We start from the raw sequence: 17568 nt of genomic DNA on the forward strand, positions 1-17568 counted from the left end.
AGTGAATCAGTGAATCACTGAGCCAGTGAATCGGGGGAACCGCTGAACGTCTTTAGTTGTGGTGAGAGGGAAGTGGTAAGGATTTTATTATGGAGGGATTCCCTTCAGAATAAAAGGCAGCAGCTGTGATTGGCTGCAGGCTCCCAGGGTCCAGCAGGAGGTTCAGGAGAACAAAACCAAAGCTGAAGATCCTCATGTGACCGAGCAAAATGATGATGACCCCGGGTCTGGGAAGCAGGCAGGAAGCAGGCAGGAAGCAGACAGGAAGCAGTCATCACGGTGACTCCAGGCTCCGCCCTCAACTCCTGAAACACATGAAACAACCTGTTGGACTTTGTTTTGATGGATTGAAATCAATCAAAGTGATGAAGGCTTCTATTGCATTGCACTGCTGCCTCCTGATTGGTCAGAGAACAGCAGGAGCCCCTCCCCTCTGCAGCTGCAGTGTTCACACGACAGCTGCACAATATATCGTAAATGTATCCACATGTGAGATAGACACAAACACTGCGATAAACACTGTGTTCGTCCACGCCCTAGAAGTAAAGAAAATCGGCCAATCAGACGGAGCCTTACTGCGTTAGATGCCCGCCTCCAATTAACTACTGGTTTAGTGTGCAAACCATGTGGAGTGAGTGAGGGGGGCAGAGTCATGGCGGCAGCGACAGAGACACGCTTGACAAATGTGGGCGGAGAGGAGCTGGACTGCGTTGCAACGCCACGAGTTAATGAGTTTCCTGTTTCCTGGTCCTCAGCTGCAGATGAGCTTCGCCAGCGGATTGGCCAGAACTTCACAAACATACTCAACATATTACTGGCAGTTTTACTGCCGGAGTCCACATCTACCACAGCCAATATACTCTCGCATGTGAGCAGTGAGCGCTACGTGCTAGTGACCCACAAAAATGGTACACGGAAATTTTCATTGAGCGAGATTTTATTTCACCCGAATAAAAAACTCATCTGTCAGCTGTCAGGTGTCAGGTGTCAGGTGTCAGCTGTCAACTGTCCAGCTGTCAGGTGTCAGTTGTTAGTTGTCAAGTGTCAGGTGTCCAGCGGTCAGGTGTCAGGTGTTAGGTTTCAGCTGTCAGGTTTCAGGTGTCAGGTGTCAGGTGTCAGGTGTCAGGTGTCAGGTGTCAGGTTTCCGGTTTCAGGTTTCGGGTGTCAGGTGTCAGTTGTCAGGTGTCAGGTGTCAGGTGTCCACCTCTGTGAGCTGCCGAGACGCATAGCTAGCACGGCTTTCTTCGGGTGTTAGTAAATGAAGGCAGCATCCAGCTAACATTTTGATTGGATGGAGAAATTGTGTTGTTGTGCACCTGAGTTGGTTCAGTGTCAATACAGCAGCTGCTACCAGGTGCACTGCTTCCAACAAAAGCATCTTGTACACAGTGTTTCTTCACTGTCTGCAGTTTGTTCCCAGCCAATCCAAAGCAGGAAGACTGGATCGCTGCATACCGCAGGATTTGTTTACTCATCGCAAGTCATATTGTCATCATAACACACAACAGCATTAGCGCACATCGCAGGCCTAGTTCACACTCACAGGTGAGGCTCAGCTGTGAGGCGCAGAGCAGCAGCAGCAGCAGCAGCAGCGACTGGCAGGGGGGAGGGGCCACCGCCCTGCTGGAGGTGGGACTGGGGGCGGGGACATGCTGCTGGGACCGCCACTGGGCGTCGGCCTGCTGACACTTGTCACTGTGGAGACACACACACACACACACACACACACACACACACACACACACACACACACACACACATTGTTGCTTCTGTTGCGATGCTGTGCTAGTTGCACTTTGACTGTGTGTGTGTGTGTGTGTGTGTCTATGTGTATCTGTGTGTGTGTGTGCGTGTGTGTGTGTCCTCACAGCTGCTTCTTCAGGTACTGCTCACTGGACTGACAGCCTTTGGTTTCACTCTCTGCTGCCACCTTCTGGCTCTGCAGCGCCACCTTGTGGCTGAGACAGGCAGCGTTGTTGTGGAGGCTCTGGGTGAGGTTCTGCTGCAGGGCCTCCATCTTCTCTGCGCGCACACACACACACACACACACACACACACACACACACACACACACACACACACACACACAATGTTAACTCACCACAGGGAGCCACTGAGACCTTTGGCTCTCTTCAGACCTGATCCAGACTGCTGAGCACTGTTTGTGTGTGTGTGTGTGTGTGTGTGTGTTCCCACACTGCTCTGCTGGAGATGTGAACATATAAGGGAAGGTCGGTCTTATCAGGAGGGTGGAGCAGCCGCTGCTGTTTGTTCTGCTGCTGCTGCTGCTGCTGGACCAGGTTCATTGAGCTCACGGTCCAAACATGTGTCCACCAGACCAGCCTGGACCAGACCGGTCCAGACCGGTCCAGACAGGTGTGGCCCAGTCTTCAGGGTGTGATGAAGGGAATGCTGCTGCTCCAGCACCTCCCTCCTCTGTTCTCCACAGGAACCTTCAGCAGAAGCTTTTTCCTGCTGGAAACTCTGAGCAGCAACAGCAGCAGCAGCAGCAGCAGCTGATTGTATGGAAATGAGGAGACTTCCTTCCTGTGGGCGGAGCCAATAGAAAACCAGTGGCTGACACCCTGAAAAGGAAATTAAGGTCTCCTCCACCTCCTCACCATCAGTCCTTCCACTCCTTCCTCCTGAGAAGCTGAGGAGCAGGCAGCTTCTTTCCTTCACAGTGAGGAGGAAATTCAGAAGTAGCAGGAGGAGGAGGAGGAGGAGAAGGAGGTGGAGAAAGAGGAGGAGGAGGAGGAAATTCAGAAGTAGCAGGAGGAGGAGGAGGAGGAGGAGGAGGAGAAGGAGGTGGAGAAAGAGGAGGAGGAGGAGGAAATTCAGAAGTAGCAGGAGGAGGAGGAGGAGGAGGAGAATGAGGTGGAGAAAGAGGAGGAGGAGAATGAGGAGAATGAGGAAGAGGAGGAGAAGGAGGAGAAGAAGGAGGAGGAGAAGTAGGAGGAGGTGGAGGAGGTGGAAGAGGAGGAGAAGGAGGAGAAGAAGGAGGAGGAGAAGGAGGAGAATGAGGAAGAGGAGGAGAAGGAGGAGGAGAAGAAGAAACAGGAGGAGGAGGAGAATGAGGAGGAGAAGAAGGAGGAGGAGAAGGAGGAAGAGGAGGAGAAGGAGGAGAAGGAGGAGGATGAGGAGGAGAAGGAGGAGGAGGAGAAAGAGGAGGAGGTGGAGAAAGAGGAGGAGGAGGAGGAGAAGGAGGAGAAGGAGAAAGAGGAGGAGATGGAGAAAGAGGAGGAGGAGGAGAAGGAGGACAAGAAAGAGGAGGAGAAGGAAGAGGAGGAGATTCAGAAGGAGCAGGATGAAGACGAGGAGGAGGTGGAGGAGGAGCGAGGGTCCAATCAGGTGTTTGTTTACTGACTCATGGTCGCCATGGCAGCAGCAGCAGCAGATGTATTTTTAGCTGCTGCTGCTGCTACCATGGCAGTGAGTCAGTGTCTCCTGCAGTGACTCTTACCTTCCTGCAGGTGGAGCTGTTGAGTGAGGTTGGCCTCTGTCTGCTGCAGCAGCTGCACCTCCAGCAGCAGGAGGCTGATGTTCCCCTTCAGCACCACCTGGGGGCGCACACACACCACACAGCGCTGTCAAAAACAACAGGCTAACAAGCTAACAGTACTAACGGTGCTAAGTAAGTGGAGCTACAAACACAGTGAACACTACAGCAGGAGACCCTGCAGCTCCTCCTCCTCCTCCAGACCTGGCAGGAGGTGCTGGAATGTCTCACCAGCTTAAGGAGTTTCACACTGACTCTGAGCCTCCACCAGAGGGCGCCAAACACTGGGAGCTGCTGCTATTTTTGGAGCGTTTCTTCAGAAAAGCTGCTGCTCTGCTGGGACACCACAGAGCAGCAGCAGCAGCAGTGGCAGCAGCAGCAGTGGCAGTGGCAGCAGCAGTGGTAGCAGCAGTAACAGCGGCAGCAGCAGCAGCAGTGGTAGCAGCAGCTACAGCGGCAGCAGCAGCAGCAGTGGCAGCAGCAGTGGCAGCAGTGGCAGCAGCAGCAGCAGCAGCAGCAGCAGCAGTAGTTCAGAATGAGTCAAACAGCAGGAGGAAAAACAAACACGCTGCAAGGAGATGGGGGTAGGGTGGGGTGGGGTGGGGTGGGAGGGTAGGGTGAGAATGGGAGTGGCCAGGAAGGGAGGGGCCTGGAGTGTTGGGGGCACAGTCAATTTTTCCAAACGGCAGCAGCAGCTCCAGCAGCTCCAGAAGGTGGAAAGTGTTGGTGGTGAAGTCAGCAGCAGCAGGAGGAGGAGGAGGAGGAGAGTGGGAAGTGGGTGGAGCCTCTGTCAGTAATGTGCCCCAACACCGGCATGCTAATTGCTAGCACCTGCTAACCCCCCCGCCTCGGTCTGATGAGCCTGACAGGAAGTGGTGATCGTAGCTCCTTCCTCCTGCAGGAAGTGAAGAAGTGAAGAACTTCCTGCTGCTGAAGGAGGTTCTTCACCTCCTCCTCCTCCACTGACCTCCTCCTGCTGACGCTCCTGCAGCTCCTCCTCGGTCTGGTTGAGTCGTCCCAGCAGCAGCAGCACCTCTGTCCCCTGGCGCTGCATCTCCTGCCGGTGCTCCAGTAGCTGCTCCTCCAGCGCCTCCTTGTTCTTGCTCCATCGCTCCTGGACCTCCTGGTGCTGCTCCGTCCTCTGGGCCAGCTGGGCGCGGCAGTGGGCCGAGCCCTTCAGGTCCGGGGAGGTGGACCACACCACAATCACCACCAGGGACACCACCGACCACAGCAGCAGCACCACCCACACCACCTGCTGCACCCGCCTCGACCACCCGGAGGAGGAGGAGGAAGTGGAGTCAGCCATCAGGAGGTCTGAGGAGCAGAAGAGGTGTGTGGAGTAGAGGAGGTCCGAGGAGGTCCAAGAAGGTGTGAGGAGGAGCAGAGGAGGAGCAGAGTGGCTCCACGGAGGAGTGGAGGAGGTCCAAGGAGGTCCGAGGAGGTTTGAGGAGGAGCAGAGTGGCTCCACGGAGGAGTAGAGGAGGTCCGAAGAGGTCCGAGAAGGAGCAGAGGAGGAGCAGAGGAGCAGCTGTGGCTCTCTGAGCTCGACTGAGCTGGATTTTCCCTTCAGCCTCAGTAGATCCACAACGGGGGGCGGAGCTACTGAGGCCACGCCCCCTGACTCACCCACTGCCCCACCGCACGCAACGAGCAGCCACCACACACACACACACTCTCACTGTAACACACACACACACACACACACACACACACACGGAACTTGTGGAAAGTTTACTGTGTGTGTTTGAGTCTCTGTGAGTGAGTGTGTGTGTGTGTGTTACAGTGTGTGTGTGTGTTACAAAGTGTGTGTGTGTGTGTGTGTGTGTGTGTGTTCACACTGGCTCTCTGTTTCCTGTGAACCTGGATGAACTCCCTTCACATTACGGGGAAATGAAACTGAGTCAGACTGACTGAGGCTCCGCCCACTCGGAGGCCCCGCCCCCCTCTGAGTCAGACTGACTGAGTCCCCGCCCCCTGGAAGACTCCACTCCCCTACATTGCTGTGATTCTTGGGTGGTCACATGACCCCGGCTCTTGCCCCGCCCCTCTGGCTGGGACTCCACCAGTTTGGAAAGTTCTGGAAAAATAAACAGCCAGAAGTTCTGCTGGTCATGTGACCACACCCACACACACACACACACACACACACACACACACTCTCTCTCTCTCTCTCTCTCTCTCTCTCTCTCTCTCCAGCAGGGTGCGTCAGTTCTAATCCCGAAGCTACGGTGTCTCACCGCCCCCTGCAGGTTCCTCTCAGATCTGCAGCTGGGCCTTGTCTGGTTGTTCTCTCCTCCACCGCTGGTCGGCAGCAGAGGGCCCCGTGCTGGTGGCCAGCCCAGGAAACAGCGCGATCACGTCACGGCTGGCTGCTGCTGAAGCTGCAGCTTCGAGCTGCTGCAGTCACCATGGCGAGGCTGCGTGTGAGTGTGTGTCTGCTGCAGCTGCTGCTGCTGCTGCCTGTCCAGGGTGAGTTCACTGACCCCCCCCCTTTTCCTCCTTTGTTATTATTATTACTACTAATATATAGGATTATATTCACTATATATAATAATATTATCTACCACTAATGATAGTAATATTATTAATAATCACATTCATTTTATAACCAGAGTAAAATAATTATATTATCGATAAATAATAACACTAAACAATAATAAACTAATGCTAATGCTAATAATGCTACATTGTTGACGGGCTAAAGGTGTTTTATTAACTTCCTGTCAACAGAAGGGGGCTTCCTATTTGAAGCAGTTGATGGTGTTGTGTTGCAGGTGTGTGGGCGGGGCTTCCTGTGACGGTGCACGTGCGACCTGGCCAGGCTGCCGTGCTGCACTGCCCCCTGCTGGCGGCCTCTGGCGGTGCAGCTTCCTCCTTCACCTCCTCCCTCACCACCACCTCCTCCCCCACCTCCTCCTCCACCCTCAGCTGGTACCGGCAGGTGGGGGAGGGCCGGAGTCCGGAGCTGTTGCTGGCACTCAGAACCGGCCCCAGTGGGTCCAACGTGCGGTTCGGTCCCGGGTTGGGGTCGGATCGGTTGACGGCGACGGCGGACGGCTCGCTGCGGCTCAGCGCCCCCCAGAGGTCAGACACGGCAGTGTACTACTGCAGCCTCAGCCTCAGGGCGGAGGAGGAGGGGGGGAGCTGGAGCAGCGCAGGACGCTAGCTGGTCTCACTGGAGGCTCACCTGCGTGACATTGTCATGATTGACTGTGTTCAATAAAGTTCTGATCAGCTGTGACGTCTCAGTCATTGCAACACGTGCAGCAGCTGTGCTGCATTCAAGGACCCCGAACACACAGCTGACCTGGAGGTCAGAGGTCAGCCTGCTCAGTGCTGTCTGGTACCTGCTGCATTTGAATGAAGGTTATTGATGTTTCAGCAGCAGCAGCAGCAGCAGCAGTCAGTACCAGTTGAGTCTCAGTGATCGACACCTCACACCAGGGGGGGCTGGTGAGTGATGGAGGTGTGACACCACTGTACCAGCAGCAGCTGTTAGAGGAAGAAACCTCAGTTCTGCTCCGCTGCCTCGACCGTTGGACCTCTGAGCAGCAGCAGCAGCAGGAGGAGAAGGAGGAAGAGGAGGAGCAGCAGCAGGAGAAGGAGGAGGAGGACAGGCAGCAGCAGCAGGTGTTGGAGGAGGAAACCTCAGTTCTGCTCCACTGCCTCAACCGTTGGACCTCTGAACTTCCTGTTTGTTCAACTGGCAGGCGGAGCAGCAGCAGCAGCAGGAACTCCCTCCCTCTCCCTCTCTCCCTCTCTCCCTCTCTCTCTCTCTCTCCAGTTGAACTGCAGTTTCTTCTCCAGGTGGACGAGGACGAAGGTGATCACAGTGATTGATTGATTGATTGGCTTCTTTGGTCAGCTGATCGATCAATCACTGACCAGGTTTCAGACTCTATTGATTATTGATCAGATCCCCGCTTCCTCCTGATGGACGCAGCTTTGACCTTCATCCTGCTGCTGTGGTGAGACACACACACACACACACACACACACACACAGAAATACACAAGTACATGACTGTGTGTGTGTGTGTGTGTGTCAGCTGCACCGCAGCTTGCTCCTTCTCAGTGACCTTCAGTGCTGGAACTCTACTGCTGGTGGACCATGAAGATCTTCATCATCATCATCATCACCACCTGGACGGAAGCTCAGGTGGGCTCCTCCTCCATCACCTCCCTCTGCTCCTCCTCCTCCATCACCTCCCTCTACTCCTCCCCCTCCTCCATCACTTCCCTCTGCTCCTCCTCCACCTCCCCTTTCTCTCCTCCTCCTCTTCTCACCAGTGGTGTGGGTGATAAATATTAATGAGGTGGGTGTGTCCTGCAGGTGTTCCCAGGGTGGAGGTGCTGCGGACCAATCAGGGAGCTCCTCCTCTGCTGGTGTGTGTGGCCAGTGGGCTGGACTCTCCTCAGCAGCGCCTCCACTGGTGGAGGGAGGAGGAGGAGGAGGAGGAGCCCGGCTCACATGACCACAGTGCCAGTGTGTGGTGGGCGGGGCCACAGCAGGAGGAGGGCGGGGCCTACAGCGCCACCTCAGTGAGGGAGGCTTCGCCCGGCGAAGAGCCCTGGTGCTGGACGGAGCAGAGGGGGCGGGGCTACAGGGGGAGGGGCTGCTGAGGGGGCGGGGCTACAGGAGGCGTGGCTTGCGTGAATAAAAGTGAGACATGAGACAAGCAGCGGTGAGTCTTTAATGTGATTGGCTGATGCATGCAGCAGGAGGTACAACAGGGAACACAAGACAGCAGGAAGTCCTTCCCACTGGGGGGCGGAGCCACGGGAAGCCCCTCCTACTGGGGGACGGGCTACAGTCTACAGGTGAGTCATTAGTGGGCGGAGTCAGACCAGGGCAGGGGGAGGAGCCAAGGTCGCAGGCTGACCAATCACAGGGCTCCTCCCACTGCTCTAAGTCCCGCCTCCTCCAGTCTAATAGGTTCAATAAATAAAGGTGATATGCACTAGCAGGAAGTAGCATTAGCCGCAGGGGTACTAGCATGCTGGGGGGCGGGGCTAAGGGGAGTCCAGGGGCAGGGCTCCACCACAGCCTCTCAACCAATCACAGCCTGGAAGCCCCTGTACAGGAAGAGGTAGTAGATCTGTGCTCCTCTCTGATTGGCTGTCTGAGGGGGTGTGGGTGGAGTCAGGCTATGTAGAGACAGGAAGTAGCCGCCGCCGCCGCCGATGACATCATCACAAGAAGCTCACAAACACAATGTCACCTGAACTACACAATGAGGGGGCGGAGCCAAGTAGAAAGATAGAAAAGAGCAGGAGGTCCAGCAGGAGGTCCAGCAGGAGGTCCAGGAGGAGGGCCACCAGCAGGGGGAGGAGCTCCAGGTGGACCTGACTCTCCGTCTTCTTCTCTCAGCAGGAAGTCAGTGTGAAGAGTTCTGGGGAGGGGCTGGGGGAGGAGTCATTTGTCTCTCCAGGAAGTCATGTGATGTGAAGGTTGCAGTGGGGCTTCTGACTGGTCCAGAGTCACAAGCCCTGCCCCCCACACCAGCTCAAATGGTAGCACGGTAACCAGACCACCGGAACTCTGCCCCCAGCCTGCTAGCCTGTTAGCCTGCTAGCCTGCTGGTGACCTCTGACCTGTGATCACTGGCATTGGGCGGGCCTCCCCACTGGCTCTGCCTCCACCGCCCCCCCCCCCACCGCCACAAAACCGTTGCTGAGGTTGTTGGGGCTGGGAGGCGTGGCCTTTGGAGTCACGGCCTCTGCCTGGGAGGCGCGTCCAATCACAGAGCAGCTCTTCAGAGGTGGGCAGGGCCTCAGCGCCTCAGACTGGGGAATGACGGACAGCTGTCGCAGCCCGTCGGCTCGCAGGGGGGGTCTAGAGAGGGTAGAGGGGGCGCGGTCTGCGGCTGTGACATCGTCGGAGCTGGGGGAGGGGGGTTTCTCCGGGGGGGTGGGGCCTGTGTTCCCTGGAAGGGCGGGGCCAGCGGTCTCTGAGGGGGCAGGGCTGGAGGATGGGGCGGGGCCAGCGTTCCCTGGAGGGGCGGGGCCAGTGATCTCTGAGGGGGCAGGGCCAGTGGTCTCTGGGGGGGTGGTGCCAGTGGTCTCTGGGGGCGGGTCCTTGTGCAGGCTGCCCTGCCTGGACGCCCCTGAGCCAGGCATCTCACAGCTGTCGGTGCGACGCCTTGAACCTTCATGCATCCGACTGGTGGCAACTACAGCCTTCATAGCAGCCTGTAGGGACACACACACACACACACACACACACACACACACACACACACACACACACACACACACACACACACACACACACACACACACACACACACACACACTGAGCTTTAGCGTAGCTGCTAGCACCTTCTTTCTGGTCTCCTCCACTGGATCAGCTCAGGGCTGCGTCCTGGCACCATCACTGCTGCTTTTATACCAACGAGTGTCCTGGCCAACATGAGCTAACAGAAGGTGCTAGGCCACCTGAAGTTGCTAAGCTAACAGAAGCTGTTACCTTGAGCAAACAGAAGGTGCTAGGCCACCTGAAGTTGCTAAGCTAACAGAAGCTGTTACCTTGAGCTTGCGTCGGGCATTGAACTCCTGCAGCTTCCTCTGGGTGGTGTCCATGTGGGAGAAGCGGGCGGCCTTGCCCAGCACCCAGGGGTGTTGCAGGGCCTCCTGCACACTCAATCGCTTCTGGGGGTCCAGGACCACCAGCCTACTGACCTGCAGGCACACAGTAGGACCAAGTATAGGCATCACCAGACCACCAACAGGACCAGGTCCAGGAGCAGGACGTGGACCATGGCCAGGAGTCACCAGACCAGGTCCAGGTCCAGGAACAAGGCCAGAACTAGGACCAGGTGGAGGAACAAGGCCAGGACTAGGACCAGGTGGAGGAAAAGGACCAGGTCCAGTACCAGGTCCAGGTCCAGGAGTCACCAGATTAGGTCCAGGACCACGTCCATAAATCCCCAGACCAGGTCTAGGACTCCTCAGACCAGGTCCAGGACTCATGAGGTCCAGGACTTCCCAGACCAGATGCAAGACTGTAGAGACCAGGTCCAGGTCAAGGACTCTCTAGACCAGGAGCAGGTCCAGGACTCACCAGGTCCTTGGCGTTGAGGGACACATCGTCCCACCAGGGGGAGACAAACTCGTAGTCACAGTTGAGGATGCGGCTGTACATGTACTGGTCGCCCCGGGGGTCGAAGAAGGGCTCGAACCCGCACAGCCTGGGGAGAGGAAGTAGCATCAGGTCCCACCCACAGGAAGTAGCATCAGGACCCGCCCACAGGAAGTAGCATTAGGTCCCGCACACAGGAAGTAGCATCAGGACCCGCCCACAGGAAGTAGCATTAGGTCCCGCCAACAGGAAGTAGCATCAGGACCCGCCCACAGGAAGTAGCATTAGGTCCCACCCACAGGAAGTAGCATCAGGCAGAGTGTGCGCCAGTGTGTGTCAGTGTCAGTGTGTGCCAGTGTCAGTGTGTGTCAGTGTGTTCCAGTGTCAGTGTCAGTACATCCAGTGACTCACAGGATGTACAGGATGACTCCCACTGACCACATGTCCACTTCAGGACCGTAGGCGTTTCCTCGCAGGATCTCTGGAGCTGCGAGAGACGGAGCAGCGTCAGCTGACTGAGTGACGGCCTGTGATTGGACGGTGGTGGTAAGGGTGGAGAGGGGGCGGAGACTCACCGCAGTAGCCTGGCGTCCCGCACACCGTCTTCATGGTCACCTGGTCATCAATGATCTTAGACAGACCAAAGTCAGCTGGTGAGACAGGAAGTCAGACAGGAAGTCAGACAGGAAGTGAGTCTCTATGCCCCACCCTCAGACAGGTTTGTCTCACCGATCTTGAGCGGAGCGTCCAATGACAGGTCAGCGTACAGCAGGTTCTCTGGCTTCAGGTCCCGGTGGACCACCCCGTTCTCATGGAGGTACTGCAACACACACACACACACACACACACACACACACACACACACACACACACACACACACACACACACACACACACACACACACACACACACACACACGTAATCTGATTACATGTAATTAGAGTAGGGCTGCAACGACTCCACTGTGGCCAGCCGTGTTCCATCCAATGGAGCTGAGCCACTGCTGCCACTGCTGTCACTGCACAGCACTGCTACCCAGCGCTCAGGTCCACATACAGTTGATGGGGTCGGACTCGCCTGGGTCAAATATTAGCTGCTAAGCTAACAAGCAGACTGAGACTTCACAAACCGAACCTATTGGCTCAGGGGTTTCCTGTGTTTCTGAGTTGTTTTGAATGTAACTTTATTGTCCATGCAAACTCACTTTCGGTTCCATAGAGTTTGGAAACCGAGTGCTCTTACTCTGGCGGGACACTGGAACCACTGCCTAGCCGCTACGCTAACAGCAGATACAACTAAACCCTAATCCAACACACACGTACACAACCAGTACACACACAGACACACACACACACACACACACACACACACACACACACCAGCCATATGTTCCACCACTGCCTGATGGATGTAGGTCAGCCATGTGTGTGTGTGTGTGTGTGTGTGTGTTAATCCTGTGGATTTAATCTGGATGAAGATGATGTTACATCAGAGCTGCAGCTGTTGACACCCCCCACCCCATCACTGCCAACAGGAAGTGGACCATCGGATGCTCTGATTGGTCGCCTCCAAGCACTGTTGCCGTTTTGTTGTTGTTCTGTGTATGTGTGTGTGTGTGTGTGTGTGTGGAGTTGTCTGTTGCTGTTGTTTACTGAAGAGCACAGGTGTCAGAAGTAGAAGAGGAAGATGAAGGAGGAGGAGGAGGATGAGAGAAGGAGAAGGAAGAGGAGGAGGAGCAGCAGGAGGAGCAGGAGTAGCAGGAGCAGGAGGAGAAGGAATAGCAGGAGCAGGAGGAGCAGCAGGAGTAGCAGGAGAAGGAGGAGAAGGAATAGCAGGAGCAGGAGGAGCAGCAGGAGTAGTAGTAGGAGGAGCAGGTGGAGAAGAAGAAGCTGAAGAGGAATAGGAGAAGGAGGAGCAGGAATAGCAAGAGCAGGAGGAGCAGCAGGAGTAGCAGGAGGAGGAGCAGCAGGAGCAGCAGGAGCAGCAGCAGGAGTAGCAGGAGCAGCAGCAGGAGCAGCAGGAGGAGCAGGAGGAGCAGCAGGAGGTTCCTCACCGCCACGGCCTCCAGGATCTGCTTGATGACGTGGGCGGCGTCTCGCTCACTGTAGTAGCCTCGCTCCACGATCCTGCAGGGGCAACAGAAGAGGGTCAGCTGTCAGGTGGGAGGTGATGATGTCACTTCCTGTGGGGGGCGGGGCTTTGTCCCCACCTGTCGAAGAGCTCTCCTCCAGTCACCAGCTCCAGGACCAGCGCGATGTCCGTGTCCGTCTCAAAGATCTCCTTCAGCTGGATCTGACAGGGAACCACAGGTTGAGCCACACCAACGATCACACACACACACACACACACACACACACACACACACACACGTCCCCAAGCAGCCAATCAGAGAGGAGATGAGCGCACTTACGATGTTGGGGTGCGAGAGACGCAGCAGGACGCCGATCTCAGTGCGAACGATCTTCTTGTCGATCTGCAACGAGAGGAACAGTTAGCCTGGAGCTAGGTGTTGTTAGCTTGGTGCTGGGTTCGTTAGCCGGGAGCTAGGTTCATTAGCCTGGTGCTAGGTGTTGTTAGCCTGGTTCTAGGTGTCATTAGCCTGGTGCTATGTTTATTAGCCTTGTGCTACACTCAGTTAGCCTCTGCTACATGTTGTTGGCCTCGCGCTACATGTCACTAGCTTGGTGCTACATGTCGTTAGCCAGGTGCAGGGTAAGGGGACAGATGACTCAGCATTAAGGTGTAACTGTGCGCCAAACCCCTCTGGTGCTAAAAGTGCTAAGATGCGAAAGGTGCTAAGCTATGTGGACATGGTGCTGGTGAGATACTGACGGTTTTCTTGAGAACTTTGAGGGCGAAGGGCTTCTGGCTCTGCTTCTCCTCACAGCGGTACACAATGGACGTAGCTCCTCTGGAGAGACACACACATACACACATACACGCATACACACACACACACAACCTTCACTGCTCGATCCTGCAACGTTTTTTCACACAAATGTTTGATGCACTTTGGAAACAATATAGCTTTGGCCAATGAGCTCAATTAGCTTGGTTGCCTTGGTTAGCTTGGTTTAGCTTGTGGCCCAACATGTGGACAGACTCGTCTCTACCAACCAACCAATCAAAACTGTGTGTGAGTGTGTGTGCCATTCTAGGGTCGGTTGCACTTCCTGTCAGATGGTTTAGCACTGCCTGCCACCTTTCTATTAGCTTAGTGTCCCTTTAGCCTTATTGCGAAGAGAGAGGTTAGCCAAGTGGCTAGCAGCTAAGCAAAAAACTCATTGTGTGTGTGTGTGTGTGTGTGTGTGTGTGTGTGTGTGTGTGTGTGACAGATGGTAAAAACAGATCCATCACACACACACACACACACACAGTCACACACACCAGATCCTGGCTGCTCTCCATGGCAACAGGACACCTGCTCACACACTGCTGACATCACGCTACCGTTACTGTTAGCAGTAGTAGCTCGTCTCTGCCACCAGGGGGAGCAGCTGCAGCTGCACAAACAACACAAAAGAAGATGAGGAGCCTGATTGATTGACCAGCACCTTCAAAGGGAAACACGACGACAACAACAACAACAACCACAACCACAACAACAACAACAACAACAACAACACGCTAACCGAGAGCTAACGCTCACAGCTAACTGGGTAAGAAGGAAGGCGTGAGGACGTCAGTACTGAGTGTTTGCGCTAGCCGCAAACACTCCCTGTTTCCTGCCATATGTAGTTATGAGCTACTAGGCTAACCTTTGAGGCTGCAGTACCAGCAGTGACCACAGGCGCAAGGGGGGCAGTGGAAACAAGTAGCAATCTGTGACACCTGTAGCTACATTAACGGCAGTAGCTTCCACAAATATTCGTTTATCGCTTCCATATATGGGCATCATCCGGCCACCAGGGGGCAGCAGCAGCAGCTCCACCATCGCCAGTGTTTCCTCCCTCAACTAGTCGTTAGCTTAGCATCCCGGTCCCACTTGGCTAATGCGAGCTGGATCCTGTCTGTATCCCCCTGCTCAGCATCAACAATGGTTCCGGTCCGGACCCCCAGCAGAACCTTTCCTGATCCAGGACCTCCTGGGACCCGGTCCAGGTCCCGCGGACTCACCTTCCCAGCTCGGAGCTCAGGGTGTAGAACTCCTCCACTGTCCCGTCCCGCCTCGAGCCGTCGACCCAAAATTCCACCGGCTCCGAACCGGGCCGGGACGTCGGCATGACGGCAGCAGAACCAGCAGCAGCAGAACCAGCAGGACGAAGATCCGAGGGAACCGGACCGGAACGGGGACCAAGCGTCAGCTTCAGATGCAGCTGGCTTGGGGCGGGACTCCAGGAGCGGAGGGGGGCCGCCTCATGGTCCCGACGGGTGGTACTGAGGGTCCGGACCGAACCGGACCGGGATGTCGAACCGGGTATGGGCCGACGCGGACACTCGGCGGGTTGTGTCGCAGCCTTCAGCGGGCCTCCGGTCCACTTCACTCCGTCATCATTCCGGCGGCGCCAGTCCTGAACCGGATGCAGCAGCAGTAGCGGGACCGGAACCGGATCCCGAGCCAGGCTCGGAGTCCCGAGGTTCGGCCGTGTGTGAGGCTCGGTTCGCGGGCAACGCCGCTCCAGATGTCCGCTGGATCCGCAGAGATGCTGCTGTAATCTGCAGGCCCCGCCCACTGCGTCCCACAGCCAATCACAACCTTCGGAGGGTGCCCGCGGGCTCCTGATTGGCCAGCGGGCCTGTCAGTCACAGACCAGACAACCTCAGCCAGCAGCCCGAATACACAAACATCAAGAAGCGCGCGCGCGCACACACACACACACACACACACACACAGCGGCGAGAGCGGAGCGGCGTCACGTGACGCGGAAACACCAACCGTTTATCACGTTATATTCAGATGGGAAACACACAGTGAGTTAGAACTTCCTTAGCATTAAAGCAAAGGGAGGCTATGGAAACAGCAAGCAACAGCAGCTAGCAGTCGCTAACACTGACAGAACCGCCTAGATACACACACACACACACACACACACACACACACACACACACACACTGGGTTTTGATGATTGGTCACGTGGCTTCGCTGTGATTGGCTCCCGGACTTTGTGAAGTCCTGGAAGTCCAAACTTGGGGGCGGAGCTTCCCTCTCAGCGCGGTGAGGTCAGTACTGCGCGCTTCCTAAAACTTCCTCGTCGGACTTTCTTTTTGTGTGTCAACAAAGACAAAACAACAGAACCGGACCGGGTTCGAGCTCCGCGGCTTGGCGGCTCCAGCAGCTTCCGGTCTGGTCGGTGCGGCTCTTCCGGGATGTGTGTCGTGCTGCTGCCGCTCTGCGGTCTCCTGCTGTCGGTGGCGGCGGAGGAGGAGGTGAAGCAGACGGCGGCTCCACGGCCTGTTGTCACCGCCACCAGCAGCAGCGGGAACTGGACCCATGGAGGCGGGGTCTCTGGGGCTCCGGGCCCCGGGGGTCTGGCCGTGGACAGCTCCATGATCCAGAGGGCGCTCTACGTCCTCATCGCCATCACTATGGTCGGGGTCCTCTACTTCCTCATCCGGGCCGTGCGGTGAGTCCTGGGCGGCGGGTCGGCGGGTCGGGAGGGATCAGCCCGGGGTTGGGTGGTCAGGGCAGGCCAGCCAAACTGCACGGCAGCCTCCCCTCCTCCTGAACCGCTCCACCTCCGGCCCCTTGGGACCCTTTTTAACCTCTTATCGGACAGAATTCCTGAAATTGGCCCAGTTTTCCGGCGGAGTTCGGTAGAGTTCCGCTGCCCTGCTGGCCAGACTGGGGAACAACAGGATGAGCTTTAGTTCAGACAGCAGCGTCCATCATCACCATCATTAGTGTGTGTGCGCGCGTGTGTGTGTGTGTGTTTTTAGATGCTACCTGTCGGTAGCTGTTTACATAGAAAGGTTTGCCAATTAGCTAGCAGCTGTGCTGAAACTCACTTTGTGTGTGTGTGTGTGTGTGTGTGTGTGTGTGTGTGTGTGTGTGTGTGTGTGTGTGTGTGTGTGTGTACGGATGCGGACGCATGTGTGTTGTTCTCGACGGTTGCACTTCCTGTTATAGGGTCAGCCCTGCAGACAGGCTCTACTCTCTGTTAGCTTAGAATCAGAGCAAAGGGAGGCTATGAGAGAGGTTAGCCAAGTGGCTAGCAGCCAAGCTAAAACCCTGTGTGTGTGTGTGTGTGTGTGTGTGTGTGTGTGTGTGTGTGTGTGTGTGTGTGTGTGTGTGTGTGTGTGTGTGTTTTTGCAGGCTGAAGCGGCCCGCCCACAGGAAGAGGAAGTACGGGCTGCTGTCCAATCAGGACGAGGTGGAGATGGAGGCAGTGGAGAGCGACGAGGACGACGACACGCTGTACGAGGCCCGCAGCCTGCGCAGGTCAGAGGTCAACTCACAGCCCCACACTCAGCCAGGGGCTGATGGGAGGTGTAGTGCTGTCACACATCAATCACAACAGTCAGCTGACCGCCTGACCACAGGTCTGACTGACTAATTGATCCTGTCCTGTGTCTCTGTCCAGATGAGTCCAGTCTGAGCTGAAGGTCTCCTGAGGTCACTGCAGGTCAGCGGGGGATTGATTATTGATCGCTCCCTGGACGATCAGTCTGACGTCACTGAAGCCAAAAGTTTTTCCTTTTTTTTTTCTTCATTTTTTCATCTTGAGCTTCTCTGTCAATCAAGTGACTCCGCCCCTGTAGGCCTCTGAGGTGAGGGGGCGGGGCCTCTGAGCCACAGGAAGCCCCCTGATCTCCCCACTTCCTGTTTTACCTGCTCATGTGTTTAAAGAGACTCAGCGGCGCCCCCTGGAGGAATCCTGAGGGTTGCTCTGGTTGTTGCACACAGAGACGCCTGTCGCCATGACAACCGCAGGGGGCGGGACTCTGGACAACCATTGACACTTGACTGACAGGAAGTGAAGCGGCTTCACTTCCTGTCCATCGACAGTGTGTTTGTACAAAGATAATCAATAAAGAACACAAACTC

At 56.1% G+C, this 17568-nt stretch overlaps 3 protein-coding genes across 3 annotated transcripts in view; 1 reads left to right on the forward strand and 2 right to left on the reverse strand.

The window, feature by feature from the left end:
• The window catches only part of LOC142900935 (uncharacterized), a 5338-nt gene extending 277 nt beyond the window's left edge, over positions 1–5061 (reverse strand). Inside the window, exons 1-5 of the mRNA XM_076045564.1 lie at positions 4467–5061; positions 3464–3560; positions 1869–2022; positions 1544–1695; positions 1–305 (exon numbers count right to left, since the gene is read on the reverse strand). The exon at positions 1–305 is cut by the window's left edge and continues 277 nt beyond it. Of these exons, the coding sequence (XP_075901679.1) occupies positions 304–305; positions 1544–1695; positions 1869–2022; positions 3464–3560; positions 4467–4808 (747 nt within the window). The 5' untranslated portion in view covers positions 4809–5061 and the 3' untranslated portion in view covers positions 1–303. The remainder of the gene's footprint in view (positions 306–1543; positions 1696–1868; positions 2023–3463; positions 3561–4466) is intronic.
• A 3114-nt stretch (positions 5062–8175) lies between these two features.
• On the reverse strand, positions 8176–15389 carry LOC142900931 (calcium/calmodulin-dependent protein kinase type IV). The gene is made up of 11 exons (XM_076045558.1): positions 14700–15389; positions 13416–13494; positions 12994–13056; positions 12793–12875; positions 12637–12709; positions 11312–11402; positions 11158–11232; positions 10994–11069; positions 10565–10691; positions 10030–10182; positions 8176–9693 (listed from the first exon to the last, which is right to left on the reverse strand). Exons 1-11 carry the CDS (start codon positions 14804–14806, stop codon positions 9103–9105), a joined length of 1518 nt encoding a protein of 505 aa, XP_075901673.1. The 5' UTR covers positions 14807–15389; the 3' UTR covers positions 8176–9102.
• A 274-nt stretch (positions 15390–15663) lies between these two features.
• Positions 15664–17568, forward strand: fam174c (family with sequence similarity 174 member C). Its single transcript, XM_076045565.1, has 3 exons — positions 15664–16147; positions 16837–16962; positions 17105–17568. Exons 1-3 carry the CDS (start codon positions 15891–15893, stop codon positions 17106–17108), a joined length of 387 nt encoding a protein of 128 aa, XP_075901680.1. The 5' UTR covers positions 15664–15890; the 3' UTR covers positions 17109–17568.

The sequence above is a fragment of the Nelusetta ayraudi genome, unplaced genomic scaffold, assembly GCF_046127955.1.
Source record: "Nelusetta ayraudi isolate G7.1 ecotype Tasmania unplaced genomic scaffold, CSIRO-AGI_Nayr_v1 ptg000084l, whole genome shotgun sequence".
In the NCBI taxonomy this organism is placed as follows: domain Eukaryota; kingdom Metazoa; phylum Chordata; class Actinopteri; order Tetraodontiformes; family Monacanthidae; genus Nelusetta; species Nelusetta ayraudi.